Source organism: Zerene cesonia, chromosome 7 (assembly GCF_012273895.1).
Source record: "Zerene cesonia ecotype Mississippi chromosome 7, Zerene_cesonia_1.1, whole genome shotgun sequence".
In the NCBI taxonomy this organism is placed as follows: domain Eukaryota; kingdom Metazoa; phylum Arthropoda; class Insecta; order Lepidoptera; family Pieridae; genus Zerene; species Zerene cesonia.
The window spans coordinates 2936847-2948820 of NC_052108.1; the positions used below are offsets into that span (position 1 = coordinate 2936847).

At 29.5% G+C, this 11974-nt stretch overlaps 1 protein-coding gene across 2 annotated transcripts in view; it reads left to right on the forward strand.

The window, feature by feature from the left end:
• The window catches only part of LOC119840723 (C-type lectin domain family 4 member F-like), a 63343-nt gene that overhangs the window by 45498 nt on the left and 5871 nt on the right, over nt 1-11974 (forward strand). For both annotated transcript variants that reach the window (XM_038367441.1, XM_038367442.1), the window contains one exon: nt 9079-9179. In XM_038367441.1, the coding sequence (XP_038223369.1) occupies nt 9079-9179 (101 nt within the window). The remainder of the gene's footprint in view (nt 1-9078; nt 9180-11974) is intronic.

Consider the following 11974-nt stretch of genomic DNA (forward strand, 5'->3'; position numbering starts at 1 on the left):
AGCGCAAAACGTTACATAATTTTATAAACAAACAGGTTGCGACTGTGGCGTTTTCAAATTTCGCAATGGAAAATATTTTTCCGTTCAAATTATCTGCTATACCAGGCAAAATATTAAGATATACAGATCCTTGCTGAATTAATACAAATAAGCTTCAACATAAAATATGTTATAGTGAATAACGTTTAAAAACCATTTTATTATAACATTTTGTCCAAAATAAGACATGAAGATACCAAGTTTGCGTAAATATAGTTGATAATAATATTTAACGGTTTGGAAAATCCAATATGCATTTATAAGCTCCGTCACTATTATAGTGTATATATCCTTCACTTATACAGTAACTTTGTTGTAACTATGACGCAGGTATCAGTGCATCACATTATCTATTTTAATAACATGTTCTACCGGATGGCGAACGACGACTAAAAAGTTGTAATAAACAGCGATTTTATGATTAACCAAAAATAACAGAAAACTTTTGAATTAATCGGAATCATAACAATATAATTAAATCAATAAATAGCTGCTTTGACTCTAGTCTAGAGAAATAAGTCTCAATTCGCGCCTGCCCTTACATGGAACCTACCTACCTATATGTCATTCTTATGCAAAACCTATACCAACCTAGCTAATATTGGTCAAAAAAATACTTTTTGTGTGAAACAGTTCGAAACAAATTCGCATACTAAACATGCTTTTGTATTTATAGTTATATTAAGTATGTTAAGACACGATTGCAGTACGATATAATGTTAATATTTTTAATGTTCTATTTACTCCTATCCATGTAAAGCAGATTAAATAACCCGTAAATCCTTTGTGCACTTCCAAGGAGAGTTGATATCACTAATTAAAAGTATTCCAGCCGGAAACAATATAGTTGGTGTAAATATTCGCTATGCGCTTTGCCCTTGTCCGTTGTATGCAATACTTGAAATACGTAGAACCGGTAATTCGCGAGGTTTCTGAACTATTTCGAGTTAACAATACAATATTAAACTTCCGCGAATAGAGTCCATTGTTTTAGTATAATAAATCAGTAGTCGATTTATATTTACGCTAAGCTTTCTGTTAAAGCTCTTTCCTAATAATTTTTAGTAAAATATCTATGTCATATAAATATAAATGTATTTTTGAAAATTAGAGCAGACAACACGTACTACAATTATACTTGCCTGTCGTTTTGTAAGTTAATCTTACGCTGAAATGATTGGGTTTGTTTTGGCGGTATTTTTCACTGTAATATAGTCGTTTATACGGACTAGCTGAGAACTTTGGAAAAATCTGCTTTGGCCACATTACATATAAGCAAATCAGCAAATTGCAGACATCAACTAGTAGCTTCATAAGTTCATATCCATTTCATTAGTCAGAACATGATAAATATATCTGGTCAGTTTAATAAGGAAATTTTTTAAAGACTCCGTTAATAATACATATTATGCGTCATAAAGAACAAGATTATTGTAAATTAAAACAGTTTATTATTCCATTATTTAACATTAAGGTAAATTATGTCTTCATTCGAATTTAATTAATTTAAAACACTGCTTCATATGCGCTCCAATTTTTATACTCCACCTGTAAAGGAATCGTCATATATAGTTTACTAGCTGACCCGGCAAACGCCGTTTTGCCTTACTCTTATCATTTAGAGGTATAAAAAATAGATGTTGGCCGATTCTCAGACATACTCAATATGCACACAAAATTTCATAATAATCGGTCAAGCCGTTTCGGAGGAGTATGGCAACGAAAACTGTGACACGAGAATTTTATATATATAGTTTATTATATCGTTTTGTTAAATTTGTTTCAATTTAAATTAAAGCCTAAATTATCCCCATCACATTATTTGAAAATGATTCTCTTATAAATTGTCCCATTTACAAATTTACGAGTAAGATGTAAATCAGCACTCGTTAACCATATAAATAAATGATATGCAGGAAAACATTACTTAACAATGCGTGCAAGAGCGCCCAAATAACACTTATTATTATAACATTATACGGCAATGTTGCAAAGATTTTTGAAACGTAAATTACCTACATGTCTTCGTAACGACCCACGGTTCTTTTTTGTGTCAGTGTTGAAATTTTTATGATGGATTGTTATTTTTATTTTTATTATTATTATTTTTTTTGAAAACGTTAGTGATTTTATAATTAAATGGTTTTTAGTAAACAAACCTTTACTATATGTAATATTAGAATAGTTTACTACTGTACTAAGTACATATAAGTAAGAGAATATATACTATGAAACCACAAATTCTTTAACTAAAATTTTCTATACGTGGCGCTTCTTTACATCTCTGGCACATTTCACATTGAGACAAAATTAACGTATTTACTTATTAATTAAATTGACACTATTAAAACCCACACACAAATTAAAAATATTGTATTAAAAAATTATTTAAGCCAACACTTATGTGACTGGTGTGAAACTTGACCTTAAATAAAAATAAGAATAATTGATTCTACAGCGATAAGACATTAATCATGGATTTTAATCGGCCGGTTTTTTAAATTCTTAATTAATTAATCGTCCTTACCAACGACCGGAAAATATATGAACTTAAATTCCCATTTATATGCGTGTTACTCATAAACCACGTGTATGAGAATATGTCAATAGTTAATAAAATTTAAATTGCATGTAGTGATAGTAAAGCACATTTCTTATGACCTTATAAATTACTGATTTTATTACGCATAATTATTAGTCGATATAATATACCCTTTGATAACAATGCAAATAAAATGTCGTTTTTGTAATACTTGACGGCAATGGCAATTGCACCCGATAATTATTTTGTTAATTCCAACTGACATTATTGCGATTATTGAAATCGATTTAGTAATGTGTATCGTTTATCAAATTATCGTCTTAGATACTAACATTAATATCTGTATTTGAAGTTTGTTATTCTCCGTAAAAGAGTCTACAATATCTATCTAACAATTAGCTTGAATTTTCAAATATTTAACGTGCATTGCATTCAAAGGAAAATATACAAAAATATCCAGTTTAATTGTATGTGAAGGCAGCTCTCTTTTTTACTTTTTCACACAAAGCGACTTCTCAAGTATGACAAACATTGAATGAAATTTTTAGACAATCTGCAATCTCTATTCTTAGACAAAATAAAATATAAAGGTTATGACACTGCGTAGGTTTCGCAACTTTCCTAGGAACTATTAAATGCACAGTCACCTCATTAAACATTCAACATTTTTTAGAAGCAGTCAAATAGATTCAGTGTAATTTCAAGTGGTATAAGGTAAAGACGATATTAAAATGATTCACCAGTACTTAATTGTCTTGCTGTTGGTTATGAGCTGCATAGCTGATACGAAGACGGTGAACTACCAATCACCTCTTGGAAACTTTGGCGGGAAATCAGGTAAATATTAGAGATACGGAATTTTGATACTTAAATTAATATTATTGTAGATGCATATTATTATAAGAAAATATTCCATTCTTGAATTGTATTTTTTAGATACGAAACGGGAAGTAAATATGGGAATTAAATATTTTAAATATGTTCAATAATTTCCAATAGCCTTTGTGGTGTGAATTATAACTATTTAGATAACTTATACAAAGCTTTATTGACGTAATAAATCGTATAACGTTTTGAAAAGTTATATACCTACAGCATTTCTAATATAAGCTAAGTCTATTATAATAAATCTATTTTTGTACTCTACTTTAGATATTTTGTTAATTAAACATTCGCAAGTTTCATATAACGTTACCTTCCCATGTGACATAATAGCGTATTCTTAGAATGGCGTCAAATAAAGAGAATATACAGACAACAAAAGCAGAGTGGCCTGGTCTTTGTAACAATCTTTTGTTGCACTTCGGAGCGCAAACTTGGCGGGTCAAGAATTTTATCTCAATTTCCTTTATCTTTCCGATCCAATACAGTTATGAGGAGAGCGCTGGAAAAGTTTTCGCGATATAAAATTATACACCTATTTTCGCGATAGCGCCGTGTCGGTAGCTTGGAGATAAAACAGTTGCACTTTTATTAACTCTTTTTTATGTTCGTTTCTATATTAACCTCTACTACAGAAATTTGTTGCAATGACAAATACATAATTCCAGATCAATTCTAGACTCTGCGCTGTTTTAATAAAAATAATTCCTCATGACAAAGAACCAAAAGCTCGAATCCCGGGAATTGAATATGCGAGACGAAAATTGCATATTTTCACTATATTGTTATTTCGTTTATTATACCAAAAACATAATTTCCATAGCACTACTGAAAAATGATCAGACATCCTTCTGACTAAGTCCCATACTAGTCAAAGCTCAAATAATGTTATTGCGGTTTTTCCACCATTAAAGCTCAGTAGAGATGCGAAGCCAGGAAGTTGAATGCGGCCTAACATCCACGTGCCTCGCAGACCTGTGTCATGTCGGATATCCGTCACATCGATCTATGGTGCGACATAGAAATTGTTTGCGCAAATTAATACTCTAAAATATTATAAACTTGGTTAGTTGAGTAGTAGATCAACATAAAAATTTTTGACTAGGTAGCTTCGATCAGGTAAATTCTGTAAACAGTACGTCAATAGAAATGTTTGAGTCATAATCGATTCCAAGAAGATACCTTACAGAAGATTCTTGACACAGATTTATAAGATAATTTTATAAAGTTCGTTGTTTGTATATGCGTAATGAAGAAATAAAAAAATACCAATAGAAAGCTGCATATAGTTATATAGTTCAGTGATACGGTCGTAACATAGCCGAAGTTAGCATAACGTATCTCCTAAATTTGAAGCTTAGGCAAAGAGTATACAATACATCTAAAACCTAATACTTTAAACTATAAACATATCTACAGGCTAATAAAGCATCGATACAAAGAAAAATAAAGTCAGATAAAATTCAGAAGAACTAAAAAATACTTCCGAAGGCGTTTATTAAAATTTAACCTCGATAAGTGAAAGACAATGAAACGGATATCTTGAATTCAGTGTCATTACAAAATGGATGAATCATTTGAGATATCGCGATTAAGGTGACGCGTGCTTTTCTCAAGTAGCAATGTACATTATACTACATCAACAATTACAACTTATTTGTTATTATATCCATTACATATTTATAATTTGGTACAATTTTTATAACATGCAACATTGACCTTTACAGCATTTGGTAGTTTGCTAGGCGCATGAAGGTTAAATAAATAACTTATATAACTTCGGTAGTGCGGTAGCCAAAAATATAGTCTAACATAAAATGTTCAATATGGTACGATTTTGCTGTGTTGATTTTGTATATAAATATTGGAGTTAAAATCTAGGATTTCCCAATTTAATTTTTTTATAGGATCAAAATTTACATCAAACATTTTTCTGTCAAAGGTATAATGTCGAACAGACATTGCCGGTGCTTTACTCGCATACGTGTAGGTTCCGATCCCGTGATATGACTTTATCCTTTCTCTCTGTCTCAAACTATCACTTGTACCAACATCCAAATAAGTTCAGTGGTTTACACGGACAAACGTATAACTTTTGCATTTATAATATCAATACCTATGCAACTACAAACCAATCGCTTTTAATTTAAATCGCTTTCCGCAGTCACCCCAATGCACTTGAGCAGCATGCACTCATGACTTTGAAAGCTTGCTCATTTAAGCGATGCAATTAAAATCGGCAAGTTACAATTCTTAAATTATATTAAAAATCATAACGTAAATACTTTAATCCAGTCTTAATTTCCAGTACGTTATTATAGCCAAACAATTGAATATATAACATAATTATTTAGAAACCATAATACGACATAGGTACGAATTTTTTTCTTCAGCGTATTAATTAAACGCCTTTACATTCCTACATGTTAATTAGCCAACTACTACATTAAGACGTATATCAATTGAAATACGCTAAACGGAGCTTATTAAAAGATTATAAACTCCGTTACGAAACTATTAATGAGAAGAACTTTTGTAAGTTGTAACAAATGCGATAAATCATAACTGTGACCTTTTTACCAGAAATATCAGTGATGATCAAATTACTATGAGCCAATATGACAAGAAGGATGTAGTTTATGATTCATGAATGTAGACGAATATTTAGATAAATCCGAATCATTACTTGTTTCGGCAATCACTTAATATTTTCTTTTTTGAAATAAACATATTTTTAATCACCCTAATAGCCTTAATGTTGGTAAAATTTTAAATAGTATCGTGAGATGGTATTATACAAAGTTTTGTTTATTATTTTGGGCTTATAACCTCGGTACGTATAAATCCTTGATTCCTATTTTAAACAGCAGTTGCTAGGCGAGATCAAAGGCTTCACCAAATTAATATGGCAATATGGCGGCTTTTAACTATCATAGACAACTGACCACAGGATAACGAAGTACTTTTTCTATTATTTGCCCCTAACGTACAAAATGATTATAACAAAACCTTCATGATATCATCCGTGAAAAATCGATTTCGTATAAATCAACATTTAAAAGTAATTTCGCAACATAAAGGAAGGTAATGCAATGATTATCCAAAAAATGAATTCGTGATCAAAAAATGTTATTCGTGTCTTTCTAACAACCTTCACATTTTAAACATCATCATATTTTGCCTCATTTTAACATTAGTTTTATTGAAAAACCACAATATACGTGTGTTGCCCGGAAAAGAACAACAGTAATCGTTCAAAATTTACACTTTGACACATTGACACGCAATAATAATAAACGCTATTTTTTTTGCTTTCTTCTCATTTTTACGAGAAATTTATAAATAAAACCATTTTCTAAGCATTTCCAGTCCTCTAATGAATCGCTTTTTTTTAATACTAATATAGTATTACCTTTTTTTTGTGAATTCAGTTTCTTCAACTTCTATCTTACCAATCTTAAAAATAGTTTTGGGCAGTAAGTCTTGCTCGACACATTGTTGTGTGACCTTGTTTGTCTTATATTATAAAATCTGCCAATTAAGATGAGACTTGGGATTATAAGTTTATTGCAATTTACATACTTAAGAGATTAGACTTGTTGTATGATGATTTTTATTGAGGTTTAATTTTCTTTTGATTCGGTATGAATTTAAAATAATCTTTAATTCTTTTACCTAAACGTGGTTTGATATTTTCGTGAATTAGCATAGAAGTTTATTGAACTTAAATACATAAACTTTTTTATATATCTATTAAAAATAGTCAAATGGCGACACGAGTCTGATAAAGAGTCTGACATTTAAACTACTAATGTTGTTCAATTTCTCATAAGAAAAATAAGTATGATACATCGAATCACTATCAGATGATGTCATATCATGTATCCTTTTTCATGATTAAAACAAAATTAAATTCATTCTGCGGTTATTTTTTGGAATATAGATATTGGTTATCACAATAAGAGTTATATATTTTAATGTGTAAATTTGTGTCTTAATTTTTAATTTAATTTCTGTATGGCATGGAAGTGCGTTGACTATATTGTAAGTTACTATGTTTTTGAATAATAAATAAACAAATAAATAATATTTTGATAATAATTTTTTACAAAAAATTTAACTGCCTTCAAATTGTCAAAACTAGACCAAACTTAAATGGGACCATATGGGAGGCACCAGCTTTCAAATAAAAGAAGAATCATCAAATCGGTTCACCCAGTAAACAGTATGAGGTAACAAACACAAAAAAGCATTTCATCAATCGAATCAAGAACTTCCTTCTTTTTTAAGTCTGTTAAAATAAAGACAACGCATAGTAAACTAACATTAATATTAATAAACATATTTTACTTAAGTCAAGTGAATAAGGCTAAAAAAAAATTTATGTAAAGGACATCTCATATTTCTTCAGCAATTGTGTTTCTAATTAGACATTTCAGTCACAGATCACAGATCACAGTTCGCAGTTCAAACTTGTGAAATGTAGACATGTGACATGGGCGATATTTTCATAAATCAAGGTCATCAAACAATCGCAATATACAATTACATTTGCTTAATATATTTACATTGATGGAATGCATAATATTTTACATTAACTTGTTCCACCAACATAAATCAATGTACCTATGAATAATTAATTAATAACACGTATGTGCGTACAATTTAAGAAATTGCTCGTAGGTTTGGGCGTTTAAAATGTCATAAAATTGACAATTAGTAGAGCAACACGTACTCGAAATAAAATTGATTGATTGATTTATTACTACAATTTCAAAGATAGTTTTCTTTTAAATTTCTTATATTAGTAGCATTAAAATCAATAATTACCAGGTGAGAGTTTCGAATATAGGTAGATACTTATTATTCTACATGATTTGAAACAGACTGACTGACTGATTTACTTACTTGATATCTATTTGCTCGCATGTCCCCAGAAAACCAAAAATTTTATCTATATAATTTTTGAATGTCAACCAATAATAATAAACAACCATGGATCCATATGAACTTTCGGATTCACTGTATAAACAGGAAGTATAATCTTTATTTACGTTCTCATCAGAGTATACAATTGCCTGTAGTTGAAAAAAGAATTGAATTCAAATGAAAGTTAGCGCTCTCACAATTTCCCATGATCAAATGAGGTATTTTATCTTGGTATTTATCTATATCGAGGTGTTGAAATATATATTATTTAATTGCTATTGTGCGAACTCCTGATAATAAAGAGTATTCAAATGTCAAGAATACCGTTTCATATATTTGAGAAAAAAAACGTCTGTTTCAATTATGGCTCTTTGGGAGATATTTTTTAACCGACGTTCCTAAAGACGAAGGAGCTTTTCATTCGACTGTTGACCATTTATTTACTTGTTTTTAGTTTTGTTAATTGGTAACCCCGTGGGTTTTCAACCGATTGGCGGGATTATTTTTGTGTTTAGTAGGAAATTGATGACATCTAGTCTTATTTTAGAATTTGGAGTGGTACTTCCTCCTAAGAGAAGTTGTTACCTTCTTGTTTAAAGGGAAATATAAATATGACATTAATTGGATTTTATAGGCAGTTAACTTTGTATGGTATAATAGTAATATATAATATACATTGGTTTCAGATTGTTCAAGCTGTAACGAAGATGATCTTGGCGTGACAAGATGGACTATGCCACTGCTTAAGAGCGGAGAAAAACGTTACTATTTGGGCATCTTCTTTAAGGTACTGTTCAATTTAAATTTCTAATAAAAAAAATGATAACATAGTCTTACTCTTTGGGAATTCATCATATGACATATCATATATATATATATATATATATATATATTAAACCATAAACTGTAATATTAGCCCTTTTATAGCAAGCCATGCTTACTGATAATTAAGAATAGCCATAAAGCATTAAAGATTGTAATTTTTCCATAGATTCAGTATTTATGTTATTGATTAATTATCTTTAATGTTACACCTTATTACTAATGATAATAGTAGTGTAAATAACATCCATGATTCATAATTTTGAAATAACACAGAGACGATTATTAAATTCATTAATAATGTATCAATTATTGCACGTGCTCAATTAATATGACATAAAACCAGTTAATTGCATTATAAGAAGTATAGTATGTGCTGTGGAATATAAGTACTTTGATAATATTTAAAGAATTTACTATTGTCTTGCAAGGAGCATGTAAATAAAGTTGTAGTCTGAGTCTTTGTATTGTTATAGCTTGATCCGACTTTAAAAATTTACATTGACATTGATTTGATATCAGAAATACAGATAGATAAAATAAGGAATTGTAATTATTTTGAACAAAAACCTAAGCACAAAAACAATTTGAAGGTGAATTGTCATAATAAGACCAAATGGTAATGGTATTTCGTTTTCGTTTTTAAAAAATGAATAATCAAAATAGTTCACCCAGACTTCAGGTACCTCATTTGTTAAGTCAATTGAAAATCCAAAGTTTCACAAAATTTGACATAAAATAAAAACACAGTTAAAATTTTGATTTAAGTTTTTTGGGCAAATAGTTGAAACTTATTGCTATAAAGGAAAGAAAAAAAAAAGTTTTTTGGGGTTGTGTATTTAAGTTTTTAGGTACTTATTCTTGTTCAAAGTTGCTTACCGCCGTCTCTGAGTTTTTATGCTAAATGTTTAAAATTTTTGAAGGGTTTTTTTAATGGATAGATGATTCGAGAGATTATTGCATCCGTGGAAATCCGGATCGACTCGTTCGTATTGTGTAAAATATTACAAAAATTTTCTTCTCATTCCTGTTTACACATGACAATCCATGCATGAACGCATAGTATGCACCATGGACATCTAAGATATCATCTAGGTATGCTAGAATGGTAGGCATTCTTTTGTGCAGATTGTCTATAAGGTTATGAGGATAATACATACTATATAACATGAAATATTTTATAGCATAAAGGATATTCCTTAGTCTTATAAAATGTATCAACCCTCCTTTTTACTGAGTTGATTTGTGATTAATTTAATTAACAAATATTTTAGTTGATTTCCTATAAATCAAAAAACATACTTGGTAATTAAATTAAATCTTGCGATTCGTTCGTTCACATCATTATTAGGTACTTATAAATCTATAACTTTCAACCAGAACAAGAATTTATAAGCGTTTCTTTATAGCTTTAACTGGTTTCATAAGAGTCGCATTTAATAAGCGATATACAATATAATAAATTTGCAGACTTAAATTTCTTAAAATATTTGCATATGTTTATATACTTCTATTTGGAGGTCCAATCATTCTAACAGCTTATATTATTATATTATATTTAAAGTCTATATACTGTTCTTGTTACGAAATTAAAAACAAACATAATTTTTTTCTTTTTTTTACATAAATAATAAAAAGTTAATGTCTTACAAAAACCCTTTTTCCCGCCATTAGGCAGCACAGATAGATACCATATTTCGTTTAAAAATCATAATCGAATTATACCGTGGAATAATCTGATGGTTTTTAAACAAATTAATTAAATATATATATATATAACACAATTTCTATGTAAATACTAGTACATATTACAGTACGTTCACCGTGATAGCTTATGAGGTTTCTAACTATCTAATATAAGGCTATAAGCTGATAGTAGACTTACGATATAGCGTAGTGGAATTCAACACATTCAAACCATGCATCAGCGGTCTTTATTTTTACAATTAAATTTATTATCGCTTTATTTTTTTCTTACTTGGGTAAAATAATAGGGATATGAAATTGCAATAAAGTACAAGGTACAGAGCAATAATTCAATTCTTAGCTTAAATTATTCCTGAATAGACATACATCTTCTTAATTAATTAAAATGTCTCTGGTATTTAAAATGATAAAACTTAATCATTTTGTGTGATTACTAGCTGTTACCCGTGGCGTTACTCGCATGGTATCCGGGTTAAAAGTAGATCCAGACTATAATGAATCCTTGTATCAAATTTCATACCATAAGCTGTTTTCGCGTGAACGAGTAACAAACATACATTTACTATCCATTCATCCATACTAACAAACTTATATATACGTTATAATATTAGTAGGGTATACCTATGTTCGTCATGCTCAAATGTAATGATGAATGGTGGTCAATTTAATCTTCTCATATCTTTACTTTTCGTTCCCTTTGAACGAAATGTATAAAATAAAACTTTTGGTACGAAACGCAATGACAAATAGTTTGTAGCTATTACCTAATTTCTTAAACAATGTTAACCAAATAATGTCGAAAAATCTTAACATTCATAAATGCTCATTTTGTTATTTATATACAAAAATACGTATGTGTCTTTTAATATAAATAACTTTTCTTGCATCTTTGGGTCAAGGATTTATTGGAAATTTGACAGACGGTCGCAGCATCGCGATTTCCTTCATTGATTGTTAGTTCATAGATTGTTAGTCTACTTAGTCTGGCCATAAATACTGTTACAGTTAATTATAAAAAAATATTACATTTGAATTTCGAATCTGTCATTTTTA